The sequence below is a fragment of the Phaethon aethereus genome (genome assembly GCF_964289735.1).
Source record: "Phaethon aethereus genome assembly, chromosome: 1".
NCBI classification, from domain to species: Eukaryota; Metazoa; Chordata; class Aves; order Phaethontiformes; family Phaethontidae; genus Phaethon; species Phaethon aethereus.
The window spans coordinates 155,020,043-155,035,879 of NC_138575.1; the positions used below are offsets into that span (position 1 = coordinate 155,020,043).

Below are 15,837 nucleotides of genomic sequence, written 5' to 3' on the forward strand. Positions count from 1 at the left end.
TCTCACAGAACTGTTTCTAAAATATTTAATCATTGACATTCTTTCCTATTTAAAATAGCTGCTCTTGGCTGAGAGAAGTGGGTAGCTTTAAAAATAAATATTTAATTAGATTCAAAGTGTGCATGACCATTCTTACCACCCTAATCATCCTGGTTCCAACTCATTAAAGTTGATACAAATATTTGCTCAAGTCCAGGCATTAAATTTAAAGGGCACTAGAAAATCAGGATAACACAAGGTGCGACTCAGGTCTGTGCTATACCTGCGCCTGCACTTCTGACTGTCAGCTGAAGAAACACCCCCTCAGAAAATTGCACTGTCTGGAGTTTAATCTGAAGTTTGCTGAAATCAGTGAAACAATGTAAGTGCTCCAACTGAAGCTCAGTGTTTGCAGTGATGTAGTATCTCCTATTTTAAATACAAGAAAAGATTGCAGTAATTGCACCTATCAGACTAGGGAATAAATGTTCATGTATATATTTTCAAATCTGTCAGCAGTGCAAATTATGAATTACAGTATGTAATTTTTTTTCTTATTTCCAGATTTGTTTCCATTTAAATCCTAGTAGGACAGAAACCATCAACACACTGAGAAAACAGGGTGGGAAAGGACAATCTGGGAATTCCAAACAGAGCGCCTTACATAGTGGTATAAAAACAAAGCTCTGAATGAAGTTTGGCCTAGCCCATGTGTCTTAAGCACAAAGGTTAGCTGAAATTTAATTGTTGTGACCATAAAATATAAATAGCAACAATTTATTCACAAAATTCTGGATTAGATTGATTTTTTTTTAACAAACTGTATGATCTATTAAATTATCAGCCAGCTGTATGTTTAAGCACAATAGAAAATGTAGTACATAAACACCTAAAAATCACAGTCATAAAAAGCAGGCAAGTACATCAGTCTTTCAGTGGCCAAAGCACAACAGATCAGTCTGCCAAACAAGTGTACGTGAACGTAAATTACAGGCATTAGTTTTGTTAAAAATTGTTTCTACTGTCAATAAACAATCTTCTGTATTTTAATACTGTTCTTAAAGAATTGTAAACTGTTTAAAAATGTATGCACAGACATAAATAACAGTAAAGGATTTAAATACAGTGGTCAATGGGAAAAATAATTTTAAAATTTGCATGTGTGATGAGTGGGTAATTTGGAACAGATCCATAATTATCCGCAAAGAACTCTGACCTTTCTTAGGTAAGACAGTACTGCCGTCATTTCTAACACTTGTGATCATTATAACAACAAGAGAAAAAAGTAACATATCAGCCCTGATACATCCATCACATATGCATTCAAAATTACAGATATTTACAAGAAAAATACATATTTAATTAAAAAGCCACTGAAAAACATGGACTTTTAGTCAGGTGCTGCACTTTCTGCAAGATGAGGTAATTTAGATGCAAACAAATTAAGTTTAGTAGAGTTCAGGATCCACGGTCTCCACACTTAAAGTACAGATTGCTTCAGTAAATGGCTTGACTGTTTCTATATGTTCAGAGCAAGAAATTGCTAGATCCAGTTAAATCCTGTTTTGTAGTGCTCTTGATGCAACACTGACTAATGTCAGAAGGCTTCCCAGCTCAGTTTTACAACTGGTCTTTCAATAGAAAGAAAAAAAAGAAAAAATTAATTATAAGTTGGTTTCATCCCAAGACGGATCATTCATGTTCTTTAGAACTTTTCTAACAAGCTTCTCCAAGTCCTTGCGAGCTCTTTGTTCTTCTTCTAATGATTTCTTCATCTTTTTGTTATCCTGTTTAATAGAGACAGAAATATTAGTGTTTGGTTTGGGTGTTGGGTTTTTTTAGCAGATCTCTTCTGACCACATACACTGTCAATTACTGACAAAAGCCTTCAGAATTTGTAAGACTGCTATTAGCTGTTCAAAAGTAAAGCCTTCTATGAAAATTTCACAAGTTACACACAGTTAATTCACACAATGCAGCAAAAAACCCACCAAATGGAAACTGAGCTATTTCCTATTTATACTTAGGGGTCCTTTATAATGCAAGTGCTAGTAACAGATGGCAAATAATCTTGAATTCTTCTGCTCAAATCTGATCAAAGAAGAATAGAATATATTTGTTGTTAACAGAGAAGGGAAATGGAGCAGTAAGTATAAATATCCCCTCTAAGAGCCTCCCATGACTATAACTAGTTTCAATCTCAGAAAAGCTTCTTATAACTTAATGCAAATTAACTTCCTTCATTAGGAAAGTAAACAGTTGAAAGAAGTATCTTGAAAACTATTATGATCTCTGGAAAGTGTTCTGTAACTAAAGTTTAAACCAGACAGGTGACTACCAACAGTCTAAGAGGAGTCTGAATTTCAAGAACCACCACTCTGCATGTGTATTAATGAGTTGGTTCTCAATATTTAGCACCATCAGGTAATACTGAAATACCATGAACAACGGAACTGTAAGCATGTCACTGACCAAACCACAGTAATGCTTACATTGTTTAATCCTGTACAGGCCAAGGTGATGCTGGCAACAGTGGGGAAGCAACCAGAAGATAAGACAACATTATATTAAGGCTGCAAGACAACAAGTCTACAGGTGTTTAACAAACAGGTCTGTAATACAGGGGTCCCACTGGCTGTCATTCACAGACATTTCTTGAAACAGGATGGGATCAACAGCTGCCACCTCCCTAACTCCATTCCCTACTCAAGTCTGTTGAGAAACTCAGGAATTTCATTCTTTTCTTGTAAGTATGGACTTAATTTCTTTTCCTTTTATTTATTTACTGCCAATTCAGGACTGTACTATTCAAGTGTAGTGCCTGTGGAGCAACAGCTATGAATAACCTATGGAAGCTGCTACGGGAAGGAACCCACTTTGTGTGGTGACTCTTCAACCGTCAGTCTGGGATCTACACCAACCAGTGTACTATGCACTCCCAGAGAGCCTTTATCCATAAAGCCCTTGGTCACTTGGGACCCTCCCAGCTCAGAGATTATTTCTGCAACTTCTCCAGTTGGCAACATGACAGCAGTAGGCCAGTAAATGCTTCTCAGCTGAGATTCCTGGTATACAAGAAAGTGAACTCAGACTTTAGTAGGTCTTGGCTTTGGAAGGTGTGAGAATCTGAAAAGACTGTCTATTTGGAAAGGCATCAGAAAAGGGATCTGTTGCTTGAAGTTCAGGAGAAGGTGACTTTGTCAGGGTCACAGAGATCTGCAGGGCCTCAGTGAGGCAGCATGTTTATCCTTTGCACAAAAGCAGCCAGGCCACAGAAATATTAGAGGGTTATTATTGCTGCTTGTAGTACATGAATTGTGTTTTTAAAAAGACTGTAAAATTTGCATTAAACCTGGGATACACACGCTTTATATGTCGTAAACAGCAGAATTTAAGTATTTAGGACATCAAGTGTCCTATTTCAAGGAACATGCACAACATCCTTAGACATACTGGGCATGCTTACAGATAGGCAAAGTATTCAGATTAAAGTTTATAGCCCAAAATCTAAAGTAATCTGAATACAAATCCATTTTACATTAACACAGGAGATTTTATCCTACTTTCTGAGTCAGAACTGTTAAGGTCAGTTAGAAAATTCACAAAATGGAAAGTGAAGATAATTCAACGCTTTTTCACCTACACATTTAAGCAATGACCATGTTCAGCAGCATTAACATGGTTTAAACAGGTAATGTCCTGACAAGAAAAAGATATTTTTAAACACCTCATTTTGGATACTTAAGCTTAAAACATTGGCTGCAACTTCCATACCAGGAACTCAGGTTGAGATCTCGCACAAGTGCCCCATGTGACAAAGCAGCACCCTAAGCTAACCTGAAGCCCTCATTAGAAAACAGGCCACCTGACAGACACTGAAAAGGACTCTTGTCTGCAAATGAGAAGTTTTAAGAACCGATTCCTAAGAAGTATTCAGGTTACTGAAAGACCTTTAATAAAGGCCTAAATAGATACAAGCATTTATACTACGAAAATTATACATTCTAGAGCAAATACTATTTCACGGTCTCTATAAGCTTATTTTGCTGGTGATGCAGAACTCAATTTTCTTAACCCTTTGAACATCTTGTAAGCTGTAACAACCAAAAATAAATGAACCACAGCTTAGTAAGTCACCTCAGAGAGAGGATACTTAATGCTATTCTCAAAGTTTGGTACTCCAAGGATCGATGACAACCAGAAAAGAGGGTGCTTTTTGTCAAATTGGTATGTTTTACTTTTATAAGTTAATCTAGTCCAAAATTCAAGTTCATTCCTGTCAGAGTGAATCAACTTACAAGCCGCATTAACTTATAATAAGCCTTTCATCTTTCCATTCTCCATGGTGCTATAAATGTAGCAAGTTACCAACCTGTCTTAACTCCTGTACTTCATCCTTTAATGCATATACTGTGTCAACAAGGCTTCTAAAATGAAAAAAGAAGATGATCGGTTTGCAGAAATACATGTTCAAATCTATTATTAGACAAAACTTAGATGAAATGAATTAAAAAACCCAAACCCAGTGCTAACAGCTAATTTCAAACTTGTGTTAAAAAACCTGTCTCATCCCGATTTATATTCAGTAAAGCAAGGACCTGTTACCAGCTGCTGTGACAGGACACACCTCAAGAACATATAGACCTATACTGGTTTCTATATTACTGCTTTCGGTAACAGAACTGTATTTAATTTCCAACACACACCTTACCAAAAGTAGAATGACACCACACTAACTAGAAAGATGACACCAATATTGAAATCCTGCAGCACTTGGAAAAATTATTTACAAGTGAAACATGGCAGTTCTTGGCATGTAAGGAGTAAGTTGCATAGCACATACAAAGAAACCAGACTACAAGCACTTCAAATGAAGGCCCACTGCACTTAAAAGACTGGCCACATACTCCAAACAGCTTGGTTCCCTACCACAAAGACACCATACACATACTACTATAATGGGAGATGGGAGAAGTCAGAGTGCAAAGTTTACTGGTTTAATTCATCATTCATTAAATGTTCTCTTACTTCTCTTCTATAACAGTCTGACCATTACTTTTAGTTTCTTCTACAATGATTTTTTCTTCTTCTGGAAGCAGGACTTGAGGAGCTGATTCTTTACGGGAACCTGTTGTAAAAATAAATTACAAAATGAGCAACTCACAAATATTGCTGGGGCATTTTAAAGATTACTTCATTCATTGCCTGATACACCCATGTGACCAAAGTGTATCACTTTTCCATTTCCCCCTTTCCTCCACACACACAAGTTACTGACACATTTTTTACATTTGAAACCACAGCCTTACAACAACAAAAAACTGTCTGATATTCCTATCCTACTGCTGACGTAACTCCTGTGTCATCGATGGGGATACTACACTGTTCAACTATCAGTAAAAGCTATACCAATTCACTATGGCTGACTCAGAAAAAGAGAGAGATGTGTTTAAGTAACAGCAATTTAAACTTCAAGGACAGATTCTGATCTTACACTGATACAAATCCAAGAAATAATTCCACTCTAAACCAATTACTCCATCAGTAAGGAGCAGAATAGTGGTATCAAATGATACAGCAATGGAAGAAAACAATAGTTAAAATACCTTTCCCCTGAAACACTATAAATACCCCAATTGTGTGTGCATACACATATACACACGCTTTTACAGATGGCCTTTTAGTCATATAATAAATTCACCAAATTAAATGCATACTTTGTATTTAATGTTTTTAAAAGCACTTAATGGTTTGACAATAAAAACTCAAAACATTCCAACATCTTCAAAACATTTTCCACAATAATTACATCTTATAACATCAAGATAATACATAGATTCTAAAAAAGTAGCTCTGAATAGAAAAACCTACAGCTCAAGAGATGTGCATCCATTCATACATACATAAAGTATGTACTCCAGAAGCGTTATTTAATTAGGCTGCAACAAATTACAAGCTTTTTTTCCTAAAAGAAGGTCTGTAAATAAATTGATACCTAAGCATTTGTTCAGAATTCAAACACAGCAGATAAGACATTAAAGGTCTTGCATATTTTAACCAAGATAATAATTTTTAACAAAGTACACTTGCCAACCAATTCATTGTAACGAGCTTTCACTAACCAGGAATGTCTTAAGTTTAGTACAGTTTGAACTGATAACTAAGTACTACAGGGTACATCCCTGTCAGGAGAAATTAGTTAACTCTTGCTGAACTGCTGCTTTGTGGTAACAGTGCTTTTCTTTTATGGTTCACGATAAAATACGTAATCTAAACACACAAAAAATGAAAGAAATCAAGCTCATAAAAAAAAATACTAACTTCCCTAACAGCTGCAGTCTTGAGTTCTGAACAACGAGCTTGCAGGGACTGTAGTTTAGCAGTCATGTTAAGCTATTTAAACTATTTTAGCGATCAATGACAAACGTCCTTTAGTGAAGAAAAGTTTCCTTAAGCTGACAGTGAAGATCTAATGTATCCGTACATGATGATCAAAATTTTATGGAATAAAAATAACTGCAGATTTGAGAACAGAATCTTGTCCTTGAAAGCTCTAAGTTCATCATCTTACAGAATCAAGAAATCTTTTAAGGGTTAATACCCATCCACTCCCACTTATTTTTCAGGGAACAACCTATAGAACAAGCACTTCCAAACTCTGTATGGACCTCAAGGATGTCTCCCTGTATGCACTGTCAATCTCAAATTGTAAAATGTTGTATTTATTTCAGTTAATTGGTTACTGCTCTACTTTATGAGCCCAGGAAGTAACACAGATCACCTAAATAACACAGTGTTATTTTAGGAATTAGTTGGCACCAGCTGCTACCAGATCACTACATTTTGGGTCTCTGTACCAATGTGGAGCACCTCAGCCCAGTACACGCCGAGGGAGACACTGACCAAAGGAGAGAACTGCCACATGTTTCTTGCCCATGACTCCCTTCAACCAAGTGTAGCAGTGCATTATATTTATCTCTGTATAAATTGTCTTTGCCTGGTCAGAGTAACATGCGTCCTTGCAAAGCAGAAAGAGCATGGAGTAGACAGCTTTAGAAAAAAAAGATGCCCCAGCTGTACAGTTAAATACACACAAGCATGTAAAACAGATGTCTACACCAGCATTATCTTGATATATGTACAGCATAGCACAGTAAACACTTAATACTACTGAGACACAGAATGCAGTTTCATTAAAAACAAAAGGTTCACCAACACACAAGGAGACCACACCATACACATACACATTTACATGATGCAAAACTGTTGTGTGAACACTGACCTTCCTGTCACACAAAACATTAGCTACTATGGAACTCAGGATATCACAAGTTTCACCCTCAACTTCATTGCTCCAATACAAATAAAAAAAGTTGCATGACTGAGGGTATCTCAGAACCCTCGTTGCTCTTACAGTTTGTACTTATGCAAGAAACTTCTGTTTTCCTTTATCTTGGTTTGCTTTTTGTGAGTTTTGGGTTTGGTTTTTTTTGTTTGTTTGTTATGGATCATTCTTTTCTCAACCCCACAAGCACTTGCTAAGTATCAAAAGTGCAAACACACAGTCCATCTATCCTGCAACAACGGACCCTGTCATCAAATGAGTATGTGCACAGTAACATCAGACTTCATGTGCCAAGTTCTAAAGGCAAAATGAAGCTACTTCACTGTCCTGCTTTTCCACACCATTTATGCTAGAGCTTTTTCTTTTTTTTTTTTTTTTTAAGTCCCATTTTCTGGCAATTATGTATCTAGAATGGACTTCAAGCAGTCATCTCATTACTGGCACTTGGCAATATTCAATTGGCAAATTGCACCTTGTGCCTCCACCAGGTTTTCTATGGCTTTTCTCTATGTAACCATTTCTGATCAAACAAGTTTACAAGCTACAGCTTTAGGACATGAAGAGAGGGTTGTGTTATAGCACAACGGGTATTTCATGCTGAGGTGTAGTAAAAGGACAGGCTAGGAAGCTGCTGCAACTTGGATAATCCTAAGCACCTCTTTGAGACGTATTCCACATTTTCAGGAAATAGAGCAGGAGAATCAAAAGTTACTTCAGTTTGCCGTATCTGCCATTTCTCAATCCTAAACATGCAAGCTTATTAAGAGACACTACTCAGCCTGGTTCCAAGTCAAACAGGCCAAAAGACAATGTTTAAACTGACCTCCAACAACCCTAGCCCTAAATCACCTTGAGACAACACAACCAAAAGTAGTAGTTAAGAAGAGAGATGGAAAACCTCACCCACCCAAAGCTTTACAAAACAGGGTTTCCTTTTGTTTCCTTTTCCTTTTTTCAGGATATTGAGGGAAGTAAGGTGGATGGGAGAAGAAGGGATGTTTGGCAAACACACAGAATTACGCCAAGATCAGCAAACACATGTAAAGGCTGAGTAAGTTGCTGTAACTTTTAAATGGGGAACTACTAAATCCAGGGTCTTGGAAGAATGACCCTACTGTTTTAGAAGTCTGTTGCATATTTAAGGCAAAACAACTGACTACTATGATCAAGATTCAACTAAGATTCCATCAGTTAAATTCCATCAAGAAAATAAAAGGTATCTATTCAATACTAGTATCTCCCAGCCCTAGAGTGGAAAATAAAGAACTGCAATACTTTTTGCCAATACCACACCCTAAATTACAGGTTTAGCAAATGGAGCCTCCAGAGTAAAGCAAGTAATAACACAGACCACCTGGCATTCAGGCCAGGGCTAGAGACCCACTATGTAATCTGGTGGAACACCTGAGAGACAAGAACCCCCTGTGAGTTAGCAGCTCCCCTGCTTTTACTTTTCAGTGTCTGATCCCCCTTTCCAGCCTAATAAATCAGCCACACCAGCAAGCATTTCTGGAAAAAAAAAGGAAAGCTGAAATCTGTTTGGGTATTTATGTGCCTGAAAGACTTCATGACAGCAGTTCACTTTATACCTGTCTGAAACTAGTAGAAGATCACTCCTAGCCCTCCAGTATGGTCTTAACACCAAAATGGGAAGAAACTAGAGTGCAGACTGAACACCACAGAGGTTCTCAGTGATGTCTGTTTGCAAGCATAACTGCACAACCCCAGACTTTCATTCACTCTCCTCCGAAAGGAGCATGACATCTTAAAAAATGGTTGCTATGGTACCATGCTGACAGACACCAGGCTTCAGAAGGAGTTGTACTGGTAATCAGTCTGGTCCTTCGTTATGAATCTTTTAGCAGACATGTGAAGAGAGTCACAATTAAGCAATGGAAGCTAGAGCCATGGGGACAGTGGCTAATTTCAAAAAAATGCACAGCATTATTTATGGCCATCAGCAAATATTTCTGTTGCACAGCTCCTAAGTATTGCTGTTTTCTTCAATTTTTCATACCTTTATTGTGACTGGGAGAAGCAAGGAGGGGAACAAGGCACAATAAAGGTCAAAAATTAGAAACAGTACTTGTAAATACACAATTCTGTTTTTCACCAACTTTACTAGGCCCTCTTCATAAGCTAAGAAGCTTTTTGAAATTACTTGCTTGAGTTTCAAAGACAGAAGTCTGACTTGCCGCTGAAAAACAAATATGTGCATACACAACTGTTTAGATCTACCATTAGCCACTGGTATGTACAGATGTGTAAGTTTCCTGGAGAAGCAAGTGTCAGACAAAAAAATAAGAATTACTTGTCACTGAAAACATTGTGTTTCATTGCATTAAAGATGTTAAAAGTGGATGAGCAGACGTCCCAAATTAACCTTCTCTTTCTTAATGAATCTTTGATGAGGTCCCAATATGAAGAAACCTAAAAATGGTGCTCCCAGACTCTGTGTCTGTTGAAATTAAAGCATTGGAAAAAAAATCCTTCACACTACAGATCTGACAAAGTCAAAACGGAGCCCTTTAATATCTTCTTGGGATAACAACCGAATGGAATCCAAACATCAGGCCAAACTTAAGTTCACTGGGTTTTCGTGGTTTTGTTTTTGTTATGGTTTTTTTCCCCCTCCAAATTCTTGGGAGTAACAGAAAAGGTTGTGGCATGAAGTGGGGTTTTTTGTGTGGGTTTTTTTTTTTTTTTTTTAAAACTAAGAGTGATACACAAATAGGAAAAAACCCCACATGACTCGGACAACAGGTCTATGCAGTTTACAGCAAAATGTTTTGACAAGTAAAATGAAAATAATTAAAAGTGGACTGAAACACATACAACTCCATATTTAAGTGTTAGTCATACGAGAACAGAATCAAAGAGTTTGAAAGACAGATACACCGTCTGAAGAAGTGGGATATTTCTAAGACAACATTTGGAAAGAGCTATCCCACTAAGCTTTCTGTACTTCACTAACCAATGCAAAAACTTCTAACCTGAGGGTTGTAGGGCTAAAACCAGAGTTGCTACAATCATTGCAAAAAAATGTTATGACCTTTTAATAGAAGTAGCCAATTACTTTGTTCATTCCAGTATAAACATTTTAGTATGCATATTAGGTTATCATTTTATTTAAATTCACTCAAATACAAGCATCTTTTAAGTAGAAACAGTAAAAATTTTTATCTTTAAAACAAGAGTTATAATATTAAATCTTGAAAATATGTAAGGTTATAGAGACCAGTATCATACTCAAAATTTCTCTCTGGTAACAGGACATGCAGAAGTAGGTTTTAGAACGTTCCAATAATTCAGCCCATGTTTTTATGGAGAATACACCAATTCAAAAAATGAAAAAGAAGAAAATAAAATGAATTAAGGGGAGAGCGAGGCAACAGAAGAACATTCTACAGATAGCAATATCTCTGAAGTATCTGAATAGTTATTTAAAAAAAAGAGCATACAGGAGGATACATACTTCACATTGCATTGGATTTCCTGTAGTTGACAACTACATTAAATAAAGATTACACACTTATGTCGAAAAAGCTCTTTCACTTCAGCATTTGATTCCTCCAGGAAGAAGGGAGGGAGAGAAAGGAGGCATGGGGAGAAGAGGGAATTAAGTGTTAACTTAGAAGTTATGCTGTCCTTTCCCCCCGTGTAATAATTAAAGTCACAGTCTAGCAAATGCAAAATTTATTTCAACTGTACATAACAGATGTCCTTTTTATATAAAACAAAACACTTGATATATGCAACCACAAACAATATGCATACTGTACAGTACAATGCAACATTCAGATATACATCCATTTTGCATTTTCAAAAAGCAGTCACCTAAAGATGGCTTCTCCCATTCACAAATGAAGTGCACAATATATATATATATTTTTTTTTTTTCCCCCTATGTTTTACGTCACTATATACACATTACTGTGTTTTGGCAAGATTACGCAAAACACCCAATTAATATTGGTTGGTTTCAATTTATGGCAAATACTAAATTTATGGAAACACTGCATAAGCCATGTGAAGAGGGGCTGACAATGGCTTGAACCTACCTTCTAATTCATTCTCCATCCTTCCAGTGTATTTGTAACTGTACACATATAATTTACAGAATTGCATAAACATAAGGTACTATTATTACCATGACTAAAGTTCCACAAAAATAGAAACACTGAACCTTTGGACTGAATACCACCATTTCCACATTTGCCTTTTTTTTTTAAGCATGTTGCATTAATACTCCTAATCAGTTCACAACAGCTTATGGCCTATAACACTGAAGACATGGAATGATTTCAAATGTGCGCTGATGTTAATATGAGAGATCCTATTTATGATAATAGTTAATGACTTAAATGCTACAATAATTAATGGTGGTAAACTGTCAAAGCTTTGGTGCATAGAAAGTCAAGAAAATCTTCGGATCTGGATAACAAAACATTGTGTGATAAGGAAAGTTCGAGTGCAACAACTGTATTTCAAACTCATATTTACACTATATAACATGAAACAGACATAAAAGAATTCTCATTTATCCAATGCAGAAAACATTATTCAACTAGAACACCACAGCTTAAGAAACAGGAAAAAAAACAACCCATACTTTCCATGTAAGTTGAAAAAAACCAAAAACTGACTGAAAGAAAGAGGGGAGTGAAGTGAATTACAAATGCACTGTGGAATGGTATGGAGCACACGTACTTGAGATCTTATTTCTCTAAGTAACACTCCTCCACTTCGAAAAAAGTTCAACATACACAGGTTCCTGGTCATTACATCAATATATAACTAGTAGTAAAATGTACCCCCGAAAACCCTCCTTAGCAAGCACTGTTGCTTTTGTTAGTCACATTTTTGAATGCCAACAACAGCGAGAGGGGATAAAGCAGGTGATCAAACAAGACTGAATGCAAATCTGTAGATGTGAACCGCTTTGAAATAGATTCTCCACACTGACCACCTTCTGGACTCGCGCACGTCTAGCAATTACTAACTTTCTGATTGTGTAACCTGCAGAAATGTATTGATTAGCTTTTCAACAGTGTGTGAGCAAGTTCCCAGGCGGCCGTTAATTGCATTGTGATTATTCTGAACTTGTTCATAGAGTAATACCTGAACACTGGATAACATGCTTACTCGAAAAGGGGTAAGGGAATTGCATCTGGGGACCCTGGTGAAAATAAGAAACTGTCCTTTTAGCACATGCTTTTCCCTAATGCTAACGAAGAATTAGAAAACGTGTCACTTTTGTCTCGATGCCAGTTATGTTATCCACAAGACAGAACACACACACTTCACCCCGGCAGTGCCCCAGGTGCAGGTTTGAGACCTCCAGCTGTGCACAGCATGTCACAGTTCTCTGAAAAGCCAACACAACTGTAAGTGAAGAGCTGCTGCTGAAAACAAACCTGCTTGTGAGAGAAGTTACGAGACACAATAAAATCTGTCACGGACATGCTCCAAACAGCACAACCCAAAAGCCAAGCATTCTATTATTCAGAACTTCAAACAAGCCAATGCGATCGCAGTTGTACCTAGAGCTTCAGATGCTGAACACTCGAGCCTCCATCAGGGGAACCATTTTCATCTCGTCTTTTCAAGAAGAATGGTCAATTGCGAGTTGTCAGCTCTGTATTTTAACAGGCAAGTAAACATCTAGACCCTGCTTTCTGCCACACTACTGCATACAGTAAAGTGACAGCACGACCATAGGTAACATGAGATTATCAAAACACTGCGTGTAATGAGCATGGACTGACAGGCTTTCATGACAACTGCCAGACTCAGGGCGGGGAGAGAGCAGTGCAGTCCTTTGTATAAACGTCTAAGCAATGAGGAAAAGACAGCAGTATAAAACCAGAAATTTTTGTGGATTAGCAAATGATCTCCAAACAAATGGGCCAGAAACGTGAATATCTGAATGATTTTACAGCTCTTGTACTGCTTCTTTTTAAGCTGTGTTTTTCTTACTCTACCAGCTTTGTAATTTGTTAGTAATATGTAGAAAATCCAACTACTACTGCTAAGGTATTTCCATATTGCTGGCACTCGACTCACAAACCAGTATGGTTTCAGTACAAAATACAAAAGTGTGCTGTATCCAAAATAAGAAACCAAATAATAAAAGAGAGGACCTGTTGCTACACTGACCAAGTCAAAAAGAAAAAAAGACCATTCAGAGCTACAAATTAACATCTGTCAAGTAAAAAAAACCCTCAAGAAATATCATCCTTAACAGGGTATACACTGTTTAGTATTATTCATTTGTTGTACGTGTATTGAATTGGCAATAGAGCCTTCCACCAGGTATAACTGAAGTTTCAGAAGCTCCCTCAGAAGTTGTTAAAATATCACATTAAAGAGACAAGGAACAGCAAGAAAACATCTAAGAAAAGCAGGCTGTGATACAACAAGCATTTGTTAAGAAAAAGCTCAGAAGTGCATTAGTTCTGGTGAGAGATATATGAGCAACAGCTCTTACGAGATGTAGACCCCATTCTGTAACTATGGGCTGTCCATATACTGTCATAGTCAGAGTCTTCTGAGAGGTCTGAAGGCTCCAAACGAGAAAGACTACTGCGACGACCCAAGGAGTCTAGACTTGATTGGTCATCATCAGCCAAGACGTGATTATGCATCAGGTCAGTGCCTTGCCATGCTAAGGATGTACAGGTGAAATGAAATGGTGGATGTGGATAGGCAGAGGTGGGATGAGGAGGAGAACGTAAGGAATAGCCACAACCAAACACATGAAATAAAAGCAAAAAGGTGATGGGAAGAGAAGGAAAAGAGAAAATATTGTTAAATAGGCACCAAAGTTTTTTTTCTTTTTTTTTTTTTTTTAATTTGTTTGGGGTTTAGGTATAAATTATACTCAGCATGTAATAACGTTTGAACTGTTACAATACAATTTTTGAAGTGGTTTTTAAGCTTCTAAGCAGCCTCAGTTGAGAATTTTGAATAAGCAAAATCTTGTTTGAAAGTAGATTTTTTTGGAAGAAGGAGTTAGGCTCTTATGAAGTATGGAGCCAGTTCTGAGGGGATTTGACTGAGGGACAGAGCAATAAACACAGTGAGCCAGCATGATCCAGCGCTGATATGAAAAGCAACAGCTCCTTCCCCACCACGCATCTGTACCTCCATCCTTTCCCTCCCTTGCAATGACAGTCATTTGTACGGCTGCTTGATGAACCAGGTCAGGGAACAGCTTCAGATGAAAACTTACCCTACAAAAGATTATTTTGCAAGCAGGTAGTTTCCCCACCAGCTCACAACACAGCCACAGAAGCGCTTGTGTCACCATTGTAAAAAGGAAAATGCAGGGGAAAAAGCAAAGGTTCTCATGCAGAGCAGGGCTGCTGACTTTCTAAATCAGCAGCAACATCTTGCACCTACTCAAGGGGACTCTCAAACTACAGATTTTCTGTGCCTGTACCCCTTGTTATTTGTTTAACTGTATAGTAAATTAACTGGCAGAAAAACAGGGCCAAGAAGCTAACAGCAACAGGGTCTGGTCCATCCCAATCCCTCACACACCTCTATCTGCATCTATCTTCCAGTTAAATACTTTAAGACATGTAGGGTAGTTGGTCAAACATAGCCAAGGACACTTTTTCTCTTTTTTTTTTTTTTTTAAAGCTGGAAATATCTGAAGACTGAAACCATGTAGGTGGCCATGCTATGAGCCACCATACACATGATATTGCAAAAGACTTTAAGCCTTCATTTGGAGCAGAAAATAAACTCAGTATGTAAGAAGCAGGAGAAAGTGAAACTCTGTTCTTTTATTTGCATCTGTCTCCCCAAATTAAACCCCACATCTTCCCCACGCAAACAAGTGAAAAAAGTTGCTCTGCTACCTCTAATGCCACTCTCTACCAGTTTGCACTGGTGCCATAGCTCTGCTGAATTGACACTGCCAAAAGCAGCACCCCTTGGGCTTTGGACTAAGGTACAGGTAGGAAAACTGCCAAATGAGTGCTGATAGGGACTGGCAGAATATTAACACGGAGGTAAGAAAGGAGTATGTAAAAAAAGGGCATACTTAAGGATGACAGGCAACTCTCTCATTCTATTCTACACTGACTACTGCTCCCACAGAAGCAATTCCAGCATGATGTTTTTCTTCCCATTTCCAATTCCAGTGGATCTTCTGCAACCTAAAGTCTTAGATGACAACACAGTTCTTTCCAAATGAAGCAGCTGTGTGTTTAATTAATAAAAAAATTGTTGCTTGCTGCAATTAAGAGCAAATAAAAGCTACTGACTTCTGATGTATGCAATGATACCCACAGCACTATGTATATTTCTTAAATATACATAGAAAGGAAAAAATAGGCAAAAAAGCAAAAAAAAAATCTATCAGTTTTATATCTGCATACATACACACTACTGTGCAAGTGCAAACGTTTCCCCAGCCATTTCTTGTCACATTATCCTTGGAAATAATCGATAGATCACAGTTGAGACATCTAAACAGCAACCAGCTCATTTAGTTTTGTTTG

At 37.4% G+C, this 15,837-nt stretch overlaps 1 protein-coding gene across 1 annotated transcript in view; it reads right to left on the reverse strand.

The window, feature by feature from the left end:
* Window positions 1-1,391: 1,391 nt before the first annotated feature.
* ARHGEF7 (Rho guanine nucleotide exchange factor 7) overlaps window positions 1,392-15,837 on the reverse strand; it is a gene marked incomplete at its 5' end in the record, with an annotated part of 125,600 nt that continues 111,154 nt past the window's right edge. The window contains 4 exon segments of the mRNA XM_082009239.1: window positions 1,392-1,766; window positions 4,352-4,406; window positions 5,008-5,107; window positions 13,815-13,991. Of these exon segments, the coding sequence (XP_081865365.1) occupies window positions 1,644-1,766; window positions 4,352-4,406; window positions 5,008-5,107; window positions 13,815-13,991 (455 nt within the window). The 3' untranslated portion in view covers window positions 1,392-1,643.